The sequence below is a fragment of the Schistocerca cancellata genome, chromosome 10 (assembly GCF_023864275.1).
Source record: "Schistocerca cancellata isolate TAMUIC-IGC-003103 chromosome 10, iqSchCanc2.1, whole genome shotgun sequence".
NCBI lineage: Eukaryota > Metazoa > Arthropoda > Insecta > Orthoptera > Acrididae > Schistocerca > Schistocerca cancellata.
The window spans coordinates 227,639,800-227,658,270 of NC_064635.1; the positions used below are offsets into that span (position 1 = coordinate 227,639,800).

General features: G+C 41.4%; 1 protein-coding gene across 1 annotated transcript in view; it reads left to right on the plus strand.

The window, feature by feature from the left end:
- Window positions 1-18,471, plus strand: part of LOC126106778 (arylalkylamine N-acetyltransferase 1-like) — a 61,688-nt gene that overhangs the window by 12,562 nt on the left and 30,655 nt on the right. Inside the window, exons 2-3 of the mRNA XM_049913156.1 lie at window positions 13,774-13,940; window positions 18,107-18,231. Of these exons, the coding sequence (XP_049769113.1) occupies window positions 13,774-13,940; window positions 18,107-18,231 (292 nt within the window). The remainder of the gene's footprint in view (window positions 1-13,773; window positions 13,941-18,106; window positions 18,232-18,471) is intronic.

The window sequence follows — 18,471 nt, forward strand, 5'->3', positions numbered from 1 at the left end:
CATTGTGATCACTGAAACCAGTGTTTCCAGTCTATGTGTTGCAGGTATGTTTATCTGTATTTGCAAACACCTGATCTATGGTTCTTGCAGAAGTAGTGGTTATACATGTTGTGTTAGTTATAGTTGGTTTTAGGTTAAAGGACTTCAGTAAATCTTTGATTTCATCTTTAAATTTACTGGGTTTGGAGAAATCAACATTTAAATCTCTACATATGATAATATTTTTTTTGAAGGTGTTGAAATCTTCAAACAGGTCTTCCATATGAGAATAAAAAACTTTATCACCATTTGGTAACCTGTATACACAGATGATTACAGAATTTATAGTTGGCAGTTCTACTATTGAGAGTTTTAGGTGTCTTTCTTTAGACAAGCTGTCAAATTTGGTTATGTTAATGAAGTCTATATCTTCTCAAACATATATGCAGCTATGCCTGAGGTACTTCTTTACAAAATGTGCCAGCTAATGTAAACTGAGGTAGGTGTGCTAGTTCTATCATGTCTTTATTTAGCCAGTGCTTAGTAAAGCATAAAACAGAAATATCACTCATATCATTTAACAAGATTTGAATTTCATTCAGCTTATTGGAAAGAGACTGAACATTCCGATGGAACAATTTAGAGTATGAAACAGGGACTATAAGTGTCTTGCTTGACCACTTACCTCTTTTTTACATCTAGTATTGTTAGCTGTAAAAAGTCCTCCTTGTTTTGAGGTGTGGGTGGTGTCTTCTTGCTAGCTGGTTCCCTGGATTCTGGACCCTGCCTTTCATGTTCTGTAGTGCTTCTTATGGTAATCCACTTGTCCAGTAGCATTTGTTTCATTTTAGGCACATGTATTGCACTGGTTTTCACTTTGTAGACTGGTCGATTCAGAGATAAATGCATCTGGTTTGTATGATTGTTAATTTTAATTAATGAAGACAGTATATTACAATCTTGCTCCTTCCCCTGTCTCTTCAAGTGGAATCCGTGATGTGTCCTGAGTGCAAAACTTACAGCCACAGATATTCGTGCACTTGTCTCAATTCGGGTGTAAAATGGAACAATGGAAACTCCAGGTTGGCATATCAACAATATAGGAAAAGATAGAACCGGCTGGTGTATCAACAATGTAGGGAAAGACAGATCGCTACTTACCATAAAGATGACATGTTATGTTGGAAACAGACACAATTAAAAGACATACACATAAGCTTTCAGCTGTAGCCTTGGTCAGAAAAGGAAAGAGAAACACACACCAGTCCTTAACACAAGCAAGCACATGTCATGCACATATGACCGCCAACTCAGGGAGCTGGCGGTCATGTGTACATTAGGTGTGCTTGCTTATGTGAATGAGTGGTGTGTGTTTCTCTTTCCTTTTCTGACACAGGTTGTGGATGAAACCTTAAGTGTGTCTTTTAATTATGCCTGTCTGCAGCTTAACAAATCATATTTATGATAAACAGCACTCTATCTTTTCCTACTTTGTTGAGTGTAAAATATGCAAGTACATACACAGCGTATGTCACTCATTTTCAGACTCTGGCTTCCACGGAAAATGGCGATACACTTGTCGTAGTCAGTGACAAGCTTTCTGCCCTGAACAAACGAGAAGAAAAACTGCTGCACATAAGTAAACATCACACTTGTAAGGACCCTGTGGCACTGAAGGAACAAAATGACATATTCAACTCTGAACTGTTGGGCTTAATGAATGAGATCTCTACAGCTAGTGAACCTTTGAGGTGTGTTGGCAGACTGGAGAGTCTACACAAGCCATACTGTCCTGTTCTCGATTGTGACGCCGCCATCACAACTGCAGAGTTCACATTCGGTTGCCCTGGCAAGATACCAAAACTAGGATGCCTACCTCTCTTTTTGCCTACACCACGATCACCCAAGTGGGGCTTCCATATGCCAATAATGTGGCCTCCTCCATCTCACATGATCACAGATCGTTAAGGTTCTATTTGCCATCTAAAACTTTTACATGTTTTGTTATGATGCTTGATACCAAACTTGGCCTATTTCATTTTTCCCACTGTCTCTGTCCACGTGTGTGCATAAACTCTGGCGTTTAGTTGCTGCAATTGCATTTACTGTTTACTTCGTTATTTGCAAGAAAACAGTAGATTCTACAGTTTTTGCCAACAAGGTAATTTCATTTTCCACATGTGCACCAACAGCGTGGATCCGGCATTGGTTCATTGTTATGACAGCAGCAGCAGCAGCAGCTTGAACAGCAGTTAGAATTGCTTTGTCAATTGGTTACATTTGCCACAGTCCTTCCGCATCATCCCACATCCCCAGCTTTTCCACCCTGCTGAGTGGCAAAGGAAGAATGGGAATTGTTTGTGTAGTATTTGCAACAGTATTACACAGTGTTTCAAGTAATGGGCCAACTGTGCAAATGTCCTTTTTTGCTAATCGAAACCAAAAAATTTCATTTGCTTCAGAAAGTAGCTCCATTAACAGATCCATGTGACATTGTCATTTTTTCAATGTGTGAGTTATCCAATGCTTACTGTCATAAACAAACCCACATTGTCGCTGCCTGTACTGAACCGAAAATGGGTCAGCCCTGTCGGGTATGGTTAGTCAACCTCCATGTTTTAAGTCAAAATTGAAATTTTACTTGTGATCATTACTACATTTGCATGCAACACATCTTCCAAAAGATGAAAACTGAATTCCGGAAACCATTTTTCACTGTCGTGCTTATATGTTAAGGTTTGAACTCTAAAGAGGATTTACTAGCCCAGTTAAATACGGCGTCTGGGAAACATCTTTTCCAATTTTTTATTTAGTCAGCACCATCGCTGCTGCACTTCACTTTATTGTCACTGGTAGACAGCTTCGTGCTGAGTCTAATATTTCTGCTTCTCCCCAGTAAGTCACTGCATCCATTTTAGCCAAATACTTTGTGAACAAGACATAACCTGCAATGCGAGCACATTTCAAAAATGATTGAATGTTTACATGGATTGTGAGTGTGGAAAACTGGCAGGTGAAACAGATCTCCAGAATCAGATTAGAGTGTTTACATGAACAACCAGAAACATTATTCTGAAATCGGTTTAGGAAATCCAGTTTTGGAAGCCCAATATAAACATAATGATAGTAAACAGTCCTATGCCGACTTTCTAATATGTAACTTCATTGTCCATTCTGCTCTGAACAGAGATGTGTTTTGGGAGGCGCTGCATTTAGAAGATCCCACAGTCGAAGTGCTCTCAGCTGGCACATGGCCGTTTACAGTGTCACAGGCTGCAACTGAACAGTTTGAAGATGTAGCAAATGTCGATCCCTGAAGAAACTAAGGATACCGTACCTAGCAATTGGAACAAAGCACACGCCATTCCCTATTCAAGACGAGCCTCAGGACAGATGCATACAATTGTAGACCTATATCTGTTGTAGAATTATGGAACATGTTTTATGCTCAAGAGTTATGATGTTTTTTGGAGAACAAAAATCTCCTCTATAAAAATCAACATGGATTCCATAAAGAGAGATCCTGTGAAACTCGGTTCACTCTGTTCCTCCTTGAGATCCATGGCTCTGTAGACAATGCTGCTCAGGCTGTTGCCTGGTTCCTTGACTTCAGGAAGCCATTTGACACCATACCGCACTGCCATTTGGTAAAAAAAGAAATCTTACTATCAGAGCAGATTGGAGACTGCATTCAAGACTTCCTTCCAGACTGAACTAAACATGCCATTCTTAATGGAACAAAAGTGACAAATGAAAAGGTAATTTCCAGAGTACCCTGCAAAAGTGTAGTAGTACTGTAATTTTTACAGTGTAGTCCTATATAAATTATCTAGTAGAAAGCATTGAATGCCCTTTAAGACTGTTTGCTGATGATGAGGTTGTCTATAACAAAGTAACAATGCCGTAAGACGGTATCGATTTGCACAATGATCTGCAGAAGATTGATGAATGGTGTAGGCTCAGGCATTTGAATGTAAATGTAAATAAATGCAACATATTGGGCGTACATAGGAAAAAAACTACAACTGTACCATCACACTATTGATGAGAAACTACTGGAAACAGTATCTTCCACAAAATATCTAGGAATAACTGTTGAGAGCGACCTTAAATGGAATCAGACAGAAAACAAATAGTAGGAAAAGTAGATGTCAGAATTAAATTCATAGGAAGAGTCTTAAGGAAATGTAACTCATAAATGAAGGAATTGGTTTATAAGGCATTTGTTCAACTGAGTCTTGAGTACTGTTAATCAATAGTGGACCCTTACCAGGTAGGACTGATAGAACAGGTAGAGAAGATCCAAAGAAGAGTGACATGTTTCATCATTGGCTCGTTTAGTCAGCATGAGAGAGCTGCTAAAGTGCTCAACAAACTGCACTGGCAGACGTTACAAGACAGGTGTTGTGCGTCATGAAGAGGTTTACTGTACATGGTGGCAGACAGTCAAGGAATATTTTATGGGATTGGTTTAAAAAATTTATTTCTAAGGCCCAGTCAAATGCCTCCCCCGAGAGGGAGGGGGAAGGAAGCCTTTTATATTCCAATATATTCTAATATGGCTACGACAGTCGGCATTTCTCTGTTGTCACCACATTCAGCCTTCTGTGCTCCTCTAGCAGCATTCGTTCTGCACCCTGTCTGTCTTTGGGCTATTCACTTATTGTAATCAGAGGTCTAATCAGTATCATGCCCTTAGACTATCCACCCATTGCAATCCCTTGTATGGAAACCTGGCTGTACCGTATATAGTCAGGGATTTGATCAGTGATGATACAACTGCAGCAACCCCCCCCCCCCCCACCTCCCTACTTTTCCTGGTGTGAGGGTTAACCACTTTACAGCACTGCTTCCCTCTACTTTTCCCTGGCATGGGAGTTAAGCAGAGCTGTTTCTCAACCAACAACACAATCATACATTCACACACTAGTAACTCCAGATATTTGCCATTGTCCTCCCACACTAACACGTCCTACTGTCGAGGCTACGTGACTTTCTTAGTCCCGGGCAATGAGATGCCCCACCTTAAAACCAGCTAGTACGAAGTTTGTGACTGATTTTACTAGATGGCTCACAAGCCACCCAAGAGGTTTCTTGAAATTCCACCACCCCTCTTCGTATAATATTAGTACGAGGGCAGTTCAATAAGTAATGCAGCACATTTTTTTTCTCGGCTAATTTTGGTTGAAAAAACCGGAAATTTATTGTGGAATATTTTCAAACATTCCCGCTTCGTCTCGTATAGTTTCATTGACTTCCGACAGGTGGCAGCACTGTACTGAGCTGTTAAAATGGCGTCTGTAACGGATGTGCGTTGCAAACAATGGGCAGTGATCGAGTTTCTTTTGGCGGAAAACCAGGGCATCTCAGATATTCATAGGCGCTTGCAGAATGTCTACGGTGACCTGGCAGTGGACAAAAGCACGGTGAGTCGTTGGGCAAAGCGTGTGTCATCATCGCTGCAAGGTCAAGCAAGACTGTCTGATCTCCCGCGTGCGGGCCGGCCGTGCACAGCTGTGACACTTGCAATGGCGGAGCGTGCGAACACACTCGTTCGAGATGATCGACATATCACCATCAAACAACTCAGTGCTCAACTTGACATCTCTGTTGGTAGTGCTGTCACAATTGTTCACCAGTTGGGATATTCAAAGGTTTGTTCCTGCTGGGTCCCTCGTTGTCTAACCGAACACCATAAAGAGCAAAGGAGAACCATCTGTGCGGAATTGCTTCCTCGTCATGTAGCTGAGGGTGACAATTTCTTGTCAAAGATTGTTACAGGTGATGAAACATGGGTTCATCACTTCGAACCTGAAACAAAACGGCAATCAATGGAGTGGCGCCACACCCACTACCCTACCAAGAAAAAGTTTAAATCCATACCCTCAGCCGGTAAAGTCATGGTTACAGTCTTCTGGGACGCTGAAGGGGTTATTCTGTTCGATGTCCTTCCCCATGGTCAAACGATCAACTCTGAAGTGTATTGTGCTACTCTTCAGAAATTGAAGAAACGACTTCAGTGTTTACATAGGCACAAAAATCTGAACGAACTTCTCCTTCTTCATGACAACGCAAGACCTCACACAAGTCTTCGCACCCGAGAGGAGCTCACAAAACTTCAGTGGACTGTTCTTCCTCATACACCCTACAGCCCCGATCTCGCACCATCGGATTTCCATATGTTTGGCCCAACGAAGGATGCAATCCGTGGGAGGCACTACGCGGGTGATGAAGAAGTTATTGATGCAGTACGACGTTGGCTCCGACATCGACCAGTGGAATGGTACCGTGCAGGCATACAGGCCCTCATTTCAAGGTGGCGTAAGGCTGTAGCATTGAATGAAGATTACGTTGAAAAATAGTGTTGTGTAGCTAAAAGATTGGGGAATAACCTGGTGTATTTCAATGCTGAATAAAACAACCCCTGTTTCAGTAAAAAATGTGTTGCATTACTTATTGAACTGCCCTCGTAATTACCTTTGCCCATCTCTCTTGCTTTAAGGACATCGCACCCCCTCCCCTCCCCAAGGTGCTACAAACTCAATTCACTGCTGGTGAACTAAGACCAGACCTGTAAAGACCGGACGGTAAATTTGGTTTAGTAGAGGTCAAATTTCTTTGACTCTGTTCCTTACTCTCCTGCTAGGCCGGTGGTAGGCAACTGATTCTGCTGTGGAAGTCCGTATGGACAGTACGCCTTACTGCCGTATCATTCGCTGCAGATATTTTTTTGCCCTCCCCATTTCTCTTACCCTACTGCCTCATCAACGTTTCTATTCTGTGTTTTTCCTTTCTGCTGTCAGGGTAGTGATGCTTGGCTATGCCTTCCAGCAGCACCACAAGAACTAATATAACCCTGTATATCAGACACACTCTTCCAGCCATTTCATAGAGATATCGCACGAAGCTACGAGATGACTTCCGGCTGTTAATCCCCAGAGGGCAGTGAGGTTTTGTTGACATGAAGTGATGTATGACGTTGTTTTATTGAGGTTATTGGTGAGCAGTCAAAAGGTCCTGTGTGTGTTGTTTTAAGTGATGTTAAATGGTCTGTTTTATTCTGCCACCCCAGAGGTCAGAGCAGAACCATTAACCATGATTCACTTTATCATACAGTGAGTTTCCAGTTGAGACAGTCTTTTTAGTTGTCTAAATTGTGGCCTATGTTTCCAGTGAAGGCTTGCTATAAGCAGAGACCACATGGCACAAACACGTGGGCTGGCACAGAGGTCGCCTTGCGATAAGCTAGTCACGCCCCTGGACGCTACCATTTCTCTCCCTATTCTCCTCCTTGTCTGCCATAATTGATTCTAATTTTCCTACAATTTATCAGTCATTTATTGCATAAGTTTAGAGTGACAATGTACGCAGAGTATTATATAGAGTATAACTTAGGAATACTTTCGAGCAACCCAGCCCTGCTACTGAACGGTAGCGGTTCACTATTTAATAGCTCTCCATGTAGTATCACTACCCAACTGAGGAAATTATCTTTATTGGTTCATCACTATGAGCAGTGTTTAGAAAAGGACATTTGGCGTGACTTTGGTCATCTCTTCCTGCTGTCCCTAAACAGCAATTTCCTGGAGAATACCATGTTATGTTCTGAAATGCAAGCAAGAGTGTTCCTTGCTGCCCCCATATGATAGTAGTTCAGTAGAAGATAGTAATGAGTAGAAAGGAATAGTAAAAAAGTAAAATACCCCCAAAAGAAAAGGCATGGCCCGCCTTTAGATGTAAGGAACTACGTATGTGTATGAAGCCCCCCCCCCCCCCCGTGATCTATTCATCGCCCCTTCCGGAACCCCCCCACTTATAGCTGCCTGTCACGGTCAGCGACCTCCGCCACTACCACCGCTAACAGCTGATTGGTGCAACCAGTGCTGCCACTCGCAGTGTCCCACACCACCACCGCACCATCTGCCATCTTCCAAATTTTGTCAAGCAAGCAAACATCACCCAATTATTGTCATTTTTTAATACAAATCTAACACAAAAACACAAATAATCAAAATGTATTGTTAAAATTATGTAAGGCCATCCTTCGCAGGAGCCCCTCTAGTAACTGTCAGTTTACCACCCCCTCCCACTCCCCCATGCTTCAATCCTGCGGAGGGGTGAAGGGTGTACAATGGGGGCCATTATTGAATGGATTTATTAGTATAAAAATTTGATTTTTATTTTTCACTTGATGTTCGTCAGTGTCTTCTGCCTGGCAGCTAGTTGCAGCATCTCAGTCACGTTGCCCAGAAACGGACAGACCCACTCTGAAACTCACGTGTTGAACCATCGGCAGCTAAATTCACATGTTGCTGATGAGGTAACGCTATCGAACTGTCCGTCTTACGATCAGGCCAACCAATAGGGAGGCTTGGAGGCAGTCAAGTGGGGGTGGAACCATGGCCAGCTGCTGGGAGTGGACACGCTGTTCGCCCTCTTCTGCCGGCAGGTTCCAAACTGATCAGACTACCACCTCTCCTGCTTTCTTGGGCAGTAGCCCGTTCAGTTCCCGCAGCTTCTCTAGGCCTGCCTGTTTATGGCAATAAACATTCATGCATATAAAAAATGTGTAATTCTTCATGGGTGCCTACAGTTTTCCCCTCCTGGCCAATCCTGACGCATTAACATTACTACATAAATTTCGAGAGTACTTTCCAGGATGAGTCAGACAACATACTACTTCCTCCCACATACATCTCCTGTAATGACCATGAAGAGATAATTTGAGAAATTAGAGCCAATACAGAGGCTTACCAATGATCATTCTTCCCACACTCCATTGTTGTTGTTGTTGTTGTGGTCTTCAGTCCTGAGACTGGTTTGATGCAGCTCTCCATGCTACTCTATCCTGTGCAAGCTGCTAGATCTCCCAGTACCTACTGCAGCCTACATCCTTCTGAATCTGCTTCATGTATTCATCTCTTGGTCTCCCTCTATGATATTTACCCTCCACACTGCCCTCCAATGCTAAATTTGTGATCCCTTGATGCCTCAGAACATGTCCTACCAACCGATCCCTTCTTCTCATCAAGTTGTGCCACAAACACCTCTTCTCCACAATTCTATTCAATACCTCCTCATTAGTTATGTGATCTACCCATCTAATCTTCAGCGTTCTTCTGTAGCACCACATTTCGAAAGCTTCTATTCTCTTCTTGTCCAAACTATTTATCGTCCATGTTTCACTTCCGTACATGGCTACACTTCATACAAATACTTTCAGAAATGACTTCCTGACACTTAAATCTACACTCGATGTTGACAAATTTCTCTTCTTCAGAAACGCTTTTCTTGCCATTGCCAGTTTACATTTTATATCCTCTCTACTTCGACAATCACCAGTTCTTTTGCTTCCCAAATAGCAAAACTCCTTTACTAATTTAAGTGTCTCATTTCCTAATCTAATTCCCTCAACATCACCCAACTTAATTCGACTACATTCCATTATCCTCGTCTTTCTTTTGTTGATTTTCATCTAATATCCTCCTTTCAAGACACTGTCCATTCCATTCAACTGCTCTTCCAAGTCCTTTGCTGTCTCTGACAGAATTACAATGTCATCAGCGAACCTCAAAGTTTTTATTTCTTCTCCATGGATTTTAATACCTACTCCGAATTTTCCTTTTGTTTCCTTTACTGCTTGCTCAATATACAGATTGAATAACATCAGGGAGGGGCTACCACCCTGTCTCACTCCCTTCCCAACCGCTGCTTCTCTTTCATGTCCCTCGACTCTTATAACTGCCATCTGGTTTCTGTACAAATTGTAAATAGCCTTTTGCTCCCTGTAATTTACCCCTGCCACCTTTAGAATTTGAAAGAGAGTATTCCAGTCAACATTGTCAAAAGCTTTCTCTAAGTCTACAAATGCTAGAAACATAGTTTTGCCTTTCCTTAATCTTTCTTCTAAGATAAGTCGTAAGGTGAGTATGGCCTCATGTGTTCCAATATTTCTACGGAATCCAAACTGATCTTCCCCGAGGTTGGCTTCTACTAGGTTTTCCATTCGTCAGTAAAGAATTCGCATTAGTATTTTGCAGCTGTGGCTAATTAAACTGATTGTTCAGTAATTTTCACATCAGTCAACACCTGCTTTCTTTGGGATTTGAATTATTATATCCTTCTTGAAGTCTGAGGGTATTTCGCCTGTCTCATACATCTTGCTCACCAGATGGTAGAGGTTTGTCAGGACTGGCTCTCCCAAGGCCGTCAGTAGTTCTACTGGAATGTTGTCTACTCCCGGGGCCTTATTTCAACTCAGGTCTTTCAGTGCTCTGTCAAACTCTTCACGCAGTATCGTATCTCCCATTTCATCTTCCTCTACATTCTCTTCCATTTCCAGAATATTGTCCTCAAGTACGTCGCCCTTGTATAGACCCTCTATATACTCCTTCCAATTTTCTGCTTTCCCTTCTTTGCTTAGAACTGGGTTTCCATCTGAGCTCTTGATATTCATACAAGTGGTTCTCTTTTCTCCAAAGTGCACTCCATTCACAACTGGAACAGGGTACCACCCAATGCGACCATTCTCAGCGAGTGTGATGGTGGCATGTGGAGAGGTCCCATTCTAGCAATGTTTTGGAGTGGCACTGGTGTTACAGTGTGTGGAGTCACCAGCTACGACTTCATGAAATGGCTGGTAGTGAATGAGGGGATTCTGATGCCAAAACCATATGTCACAGACATCCTGCATTCTCATGTGTTACATCACATGCAACAGTATTGTGGTGCCATTTTTTTGCTAGCATGATGCTCATCCATGCATGGCACGTTTCTCTCTGAACTGCCTGCATGATGTTGAGATACTCTTGTGGCAAGCTAGATTGCTAGGTCTGTCCCTGATAGAACACGTGTGAGACCAGCTTGGACATTAACTCCATCCCGGGTCCAGTATTGAGGATATCGAGGACCAGTTACATCAATTGTGAGCCAACTTCTCTCCGGACACAACAGCTTTATGGCACCCTTCCCAACCAGATCAGTGCATGCATCAAGGCTAGAGGGGGTGTGACAGGATACTGACAAGTTGTTTCATACTGCCAAGTTCTTAGTAAATTTGACTCAATTTTATAATCATTTAAATGACATCATATACCCTCCCAACCCATGAAGTTTCATTCCTTTGCCTTCCTTCCCCCTCCACCTCCTCCTCCCCCATCTGAGTGCTGCACTTTTTCAGTCAGATGATGTACCTCAACTTGACAGACAATTTTAGTGTAGTTATTTGCATGTTCTAGCCAACAGCCTTGCTGCAGTTCAAAAATGGTTCTAATGGCACTGAGCACTGTGGGACTTAACATCTGAGGTCGTCTGTCCCCTAGAACTTAGCTACTTAAACCTAACTAGTCGAAGAACATCACACACATCCATGCGTGAGGCAGGATTCGGACCTGCTACCATAGTAGTCACGCGGTTCCGGACTGAAGTGCCTAGAGCCACTCAGCCACTGTGGCTGGCCTTGCTGAAGTGATAACACCTGTTCCCATTAGATCACCAAAGTTAAGTGCTGTTGGGCTTGGCTAGCACTTGGAGGGGTGACCCCCCCAGTCTGCCAAGTGCTGTTGGCAAGCAGGCAATTTGACTGACAAGGGGGCCTCCCCTTGTTGGGATGTTGGGATCACAGACCTACTTCAAGCTTTAGTAGGCCATTAAAAAAACGTAATGTGAAAGTTGTTAGGTGCACTACTCTGGCAATTCCGAGAAAATCACAAGAGAAGTTTTACATGTCTATTATGTGCTTATGAATCTGTGCATAGGTGCTGGGTGTTAAAAACTGTGGTGGTGAGGTGATTAGTGTTTGAGCTTCATAAGATGAGAGTGTATGACACGACGGTTTGACTCCCACTTGAACTTAATTATTAATCTATTTTTTCATCACTGGTCATATTTTTTAATTTATATGACATTTGAGGGATACTATTATGAAAAGAACATGTGTATTTGCATGAACTTTCAACTTATGTTTTCTATGCCTGTATCACAAATATTATCCCGCAACATGTGATGTCGAGAGCACATCTGACAAGTAGTTGTTCATTACTCTTGTGCTCTAGCACATCGTGACTTACTATATTAATGATTGATAATAACATCATTCACATCATTATTTATCAAGGTTTGATTTGGGCTTTCCAAGTCTGTTCCTCATCCTTGAAAATTTAATTACAAGTAGTAAGTAGTCAAATAATATGGGATTCACTACAACTTCATGAAAATGCCCATGAGGTTTTTTCATTATATTACCTCTCAAATGTAAAATAAATTAAATAATGTGACCAGTGAAGAAAAAATGTAGGTTAACAAGTAAGTGTTACCAGGATTCGAACTGTCTCCTCATCCATGACCCTCATGCAGTGTGCTAAAGCTAACCACTTTTTTTAATCTCATTTTGTTCATTGTTGTTCATTGCATTTGATCAGGGTGGGTGATCCATCATGACACCTGTTCAAGAACATTGTTGATCCATTAACTCAGTTTTTCAATTATAGAAGGCAGCTAACCATCTGACCTAAGCCTCTGAGCTACTGTGCTGGCAACTACTTGACCGCAATGCCTTAGGCTCGGCACCTTCACTCAAATACATGTGTTACACGACAGACATGTAAAACTTCTGTTGCAGAACTGCACCTTATTACTTACACATTATGTTGTTTTGATGGCCTACTGAATGTGCACAAAGTTTGAAGTAAATCTATGATCCCAACGTTGTGGCATCCCCTTGTGAGGAGTAGCAATGGCGGAGAGAGAAGTGAGCTGGCGACATGCCGCTCCATATCCACATCCACAGATGTCTATCAGTTGAGGATATATGGTGGTCGGTCAGTACCGTTAAGCCTTCAGAGGCCTGAAACTTCCTGGCAAATTAAAACTGTGTGTCAGACTGAGACTCGAACTTGGGACCTTTGCCTCAAGTCTTGGTCCAGCACACAGTTTCAATCTGCCAGGAAGTTTCATATCAGTGCGCACACTCCTGCAAACTGAAAATCTCATTCTGGCTTCAGAAGCCTGTTTGGACAGAGTTTGGTTTTAATTTTTAGCTGTGCAACATAGCCCTGGGGTCTAAGGCATCTTGTAATGATTCATGTGGCTCCCCCCATCAGAAGTTCGAGTCCTCACTCGGGCATGGATGTGTGTGTTGTTCTAAGCATAAGTTAAAGTTAGATTAAGTCTTGTGTAAGCCTATTATTTTTATTGTCTGATCTCCCATGATACACAACAGGTCTGTGCTAAAATTATGTATTTTATATCTACATAAGGCAAAATGACCATCATAACAAAATAAGAGAAATCAGATCTTGTATGGGAACATTTAGGTGTTCGTATTTCCCATTTGCTAGTCAAGAGTGGAGTGACTGAAAAATAATCTGAAAGTGGTTCTATGAACCTTCTGCTAAATACTTTAGTGTGGCTTGCAGAATGACCAAGTAGATGCAGAGATGGTGCAGGACTATTTTTGTTGTGACCCAGTAACTAAAGTAAGGTACAATCTTTGTTGTATTTTATGATTTCTCACAAAGGTCAAAGGATATGACCTTTTTGCACATCACTTTACAATTGGGCATTGCATTCACCTGTTTGTGTAGTCCTTTTGTAGGTTAAGTGAGGAGAGAAGTACAGGGGGGCATTAGCATTGAGGCCTCACTAGAAAGACTATAATAGGCTCATTTAGAATTAATCTGATAAAGATGCAGAGAATAAAATCAAGATAGCTTGGCTAGGATTTAAACTGAGGTTCATCTTTTTAGACTCTGAAGAACAGAACTTACAGACTCAGAAAACAACTTATGTTGACAGGTGTTTCTTTGCAAGCAGTCGATACCATGAGTGGCAAGATTATGGGAGTCCTCATAAACCACGTGCACCAATCTGGACATGAAGGGAAGGCTGTTAGAGAGGTTGAGACTTGTCCAGATCCAGCCTTCCGTGAGATCCTGCGGTTCATCACCTCTGTTGATCTCCAGGTGAACCTACCATTTATAAATGTTCTCATATAATGTACTAGTGAACCAAGCAATGATTCACAGATGCTGATTTTCATGGGCTTTGGGTATATGTCCTAATCTCCTTTTCCTCTGTCTTTCTGTCCATCTCTTCTTCCCCCTATCTTTATCCATCTTATCCTCCTCCCCTCATCTCTGTTCATCACCTCCTCCCACCCCTTTCAGTCCATCTTCTCCTACCCCACCCCACTCCCTCTCTATCTATCTCTCTCTCTCTCTCTTCTCTCTCTCTCTATCTGCAGACTCACTGAGAAAGAACATGTAAATAGTAGTAAGGAAAAGTGGGGGAACTGTGCACACTTAAGCAAAAGTTATTATTTTGGCATATTTTTTGTAGATAATCTAATACTAACTGCATGTAAGATTACTGTAATTTCTCTACTTTCAGTACACTAAATCAAGTTAACTGTAAATAGCATAAATATGTGGTTGGTTGGTTGGTTTGGGGAAGGAGACCAGACAGCCTGGTCATTGGTCTCATCGGATTAGGGGAGGATGGGGAAGAAGGAAGTCGGCCATGCCCTTTCAGAGGAACCCTCCCAGCATTTGCCTGGAGTGATTTAGGGAAATCACGGAAAACCTAAATCAGGATGGCCGGATGTGGGATTGAATCGTCATCCTCCCAAATGCGAGTCCAGTGTCTAACCACTGCGCCACCTCGCTCGGTCACAAATATGTGATTATAAACCATTCCCCACACCAAGTGGTAATTTTCTGCTAGGTTGGGAAATTATGCTATTGAGAAGGAAGCTTATATTAACACATACATGAGTGAAAATAATTTCCACTTAATTTATCTGCTAATTTATGTTAAGAAATCAGAGTACTGAAATGTATTTAAACACTAACATGGAATGTGTAAGTACTTTCATTTTTATATTTCAAAACATTTTAGAATATTCATTTCTTGTGCAAGTAGTCATCATACACAGTTTTGGGGCGTTCCTTTTCCAGTAAATGTGGCACAATTCCAAGCAGAGCACACACACCCAGTACCAAGTTCTCCACAGCTGCAAAATAACTCATTCATTAGTTACCACATTTGGATAAGGGGTTCCAAGATCCAGTAAATTGGTTATCGTAGTCGTCATCATCAACATAATCAGAAATGCTGGGAACATCTAATACCTCTGATTACTCTGGTGTTTTCTGCATACTTCAGATTTTCTTTTTCTCCCTTCTAGCTGCTCAGTAAAGCACCCACATACACTTTTCCCATTCTTGTTATTCAAATCAGTCTGTCAATTCCTTTGATTCTTTACTGTCTTCTTCATTTCAGCTTCTTCCAACTTCTTTTTCATGGGATGCACACCTGTTCTCTTTTAGTGCACCATGACACCAGTGTGTCATTATATGGCTAGTTCTGTATGTTAAACCAATGGCACAGCAAGGCTGACTCTCTATGCTAGGAACATTTGGGTTCCATTACTGATGACTTTATTTTCAGAATTTTAGCACTGACTGGCACCAAACCCGATAGCCAAGATGTTCTGGTTACTAGTCAAGAACATTGCATCTTTTTTACTTCAGTTTTTGTTTTTTTACTTTTATTATTTATTTCTAATTTTTTATTTTATTTTATTTTTTATCTTTCAGTTTATTTTTATAATTTTATTTTTATGTTTCTTTTTACTCCTACATCAGATATACCAAGAAACAAAAAACAAATATTTTCATGTAGGATGCATTCAATGCACGTATTTCAAAAATGTATAACTTTTTATCTCTCCTACTTAATCTTGAATATTTTTTGAATCTAGTAGTTTTTTAACATTTAGTCAAATATTAATGTAACACTTTATCCGTTATGGTTATGGAACACTGTAATTGTGTTTCTTACTGAAAACCTTTAAACATTAATGTTATTGAAATGGGACCCTCTTATCATTACTTTTAATACTTCTTCTATGCACAAAATTTCACATCTGTGGCTTCTGTATTGAACTGTTCAGCTTACTGCCTTAAAAATTTAGAGGAAATGGGAGTTACTCCTACAACTCATTCTTCAATCATGCAATCCTGCTGGTATCAATATTTCCTGTACTCTGAATCAGTCATTGTTTGTGGTTTCTGTACTGTGGAGGTCTGTGAATCTGCCACTATTGGGGTAAAATTCTTCAGATCCTACTGATTTTGTGACCCTTTCATCATAAATTGAATGTTCCCTTAACCATCCACACCAAAAAAATAAAAGCAACACTATTATATCTGCCTGAATCAGTCTGCATGAGTCACTTGATGCATTCACTTCATAATGGAAGCTGCAAGTCATTGCCATAAGTGTGAACCTCAGGTGGCTGTAAGCAGCAAAATCTTTAAGCTTTGGCAAGTGAGGCTAAGGTCTATTTGAACCTCATTTCATAAATATGAATTTTTGTGTGAATTTTATGAAACTGTGAAAGACTAAATGGCATTATGTGCCTCATCCATTTTGGTTTCATGAGTTTTTGTGTGCCATGCATATCCACAATCATTGGCAAGCAGAGAATAGCACTTTCCACTTCCAGGTGAGCAAAGCTATCACTGACTAAACTGGCCAATGTATAATGTAGGCAGAAACTATAGTGCTGAGGAAATAATACAAGTTGTATGAGATTTTATTGTTTCGCATTTGTGTAAACAAAAGGAACTATGAATACATGGAATAATCTCTTGTAACTGTGATGGTATATGTGGAATTTTCCCCAGGAAAGCACAAAACAAGTGCCTAATAATGGCACACTTGCAGATAAAATCCTCTTTACTACTTACAGTGGTGCAAACTGATGCATGACTGTACATGCACTAAGCTCTGAGTACACTGCTTTCCTCTCAAGACATTCCACTCACAGCCCTCCTGTGATGATCAGAGAGTCATATCTCCTCATATCACTGGTGAATTCTGCACATGTTTCTGCTGGACACTTTATTACTCAAGAGGTTTTTCACCTGAGGGCAATTGGAATGACAGCAAGCAGAGAACAGACTACAGGTAACTCTTTACAACTATTTTGAGGTTGCCTGTGAAAGCAGTTTATGGGCTCTTGTTGCATAGGCAGACCAAAGCATAGCAGTCACTGTTTGACAATTAGTCTGGACTTTTACTCCACAAAATGAAATAACTGACACATGTTTTGTACAATCATTTTATCTGACCATTCATTAGGCTTTCACTAGGTGGTGACACTTGGGTTAACTGTATTCCAGTGTACTCTAGTGAGACATAAACAAACTTATCATATCTTTATTACAGTGGGCAGAATATCGGACATCAGAAACAAAACTGTTTCTTTGACACTATCAAAACATTGAGATTAAACATTACTTGAAACTTCCTGGCAGATTAAAACTGTGTGCCAGACCGAGACTCGAACTTGGGACCTTTGCCTTTCGCGGGCAAGTGCTCTACCATCTGAGCTACCGAAGCACGACTCACGCCCGGTGCTCACAGCTTTACTTCTGCCAGTATCTCGTCTCCTACCTTCCAAACTTTACAGAAACTCTCCTGCGAACCCTGCAGAACTAGCACTCCTGAAAGAAAGGATATTGCGGAGACATGCCTCAGCCACAGCCTGGGGGATGTTTCCAGAATGAGATTTTCACTGAGTGCTTGGGGAGCTCAGTTGCTAGAGCACTTGCCCATGAAAGGCAAAGGTCCGGAGTTCGAGTTTCAGTCTGGCACACAGTTTTAATCTGCCAGGAAGTTTCATATCAGCGCACTCTCCACTGCAGAGTGAAAATCTCATTCTGTAAACATTACTTAATGGTGGTTCAGAACATAATAGATACAGAGACAGAAATTGGAGAGTGGAAGTCCAGACACTCTGTTTACTTCCATTCCTTGTACACAGCAGAAGTGGGGGTGATGTAACTCCATTAGGCTAAGCTAGGTCAAGCTTTACAAGCTCATACGAGCTGGCCTCAGTACAAGCCCGGACCATATGCCTCTTCTACATGGAGGTTATCAGAATAATCATGGCGAGGGGTTCAACTGTTCAGAAAATGTCACTCACCATTAACAGCTGGACCCTCTCAATCCATGAACTTCCATTACATTTCCTCCTCAGCTTCTGTGTACTTCACATACTTGGCAGGCAGTGTGTATTAGTTACCTGTGGAGTCTGGTACATATGTAATGTGTTTTTCAGGTGTCTGAGAAATTGCGTGACCTGTTCCCTGACGTACACCTTCACCGGTTGGAGATGGTAGCTGGGTCTGTTGACCCAGCTGCCAGGAATTGTGGAATTGGCATTGCCCTCGTCGAGCACACCAAGTCAGTATCTAACATCTCCATCAACATCATGTGCTAAAATTTACTATCAGATTAGAGGGTAAAGACTGAAAATTGTTGGAGTTATGCTGTGTGCCATTTTGAAAAATTGTATTCTGAGTAAATTGTTTTGAGATGTGTTATAGACATGAACAAAAGGAGAAAATTCTATTTTTAGAAGACCCTTACCATTAATCTGCTATCCCAGGAGTGGTCTGTCATAGTTTTGTAATTGTGATTGAA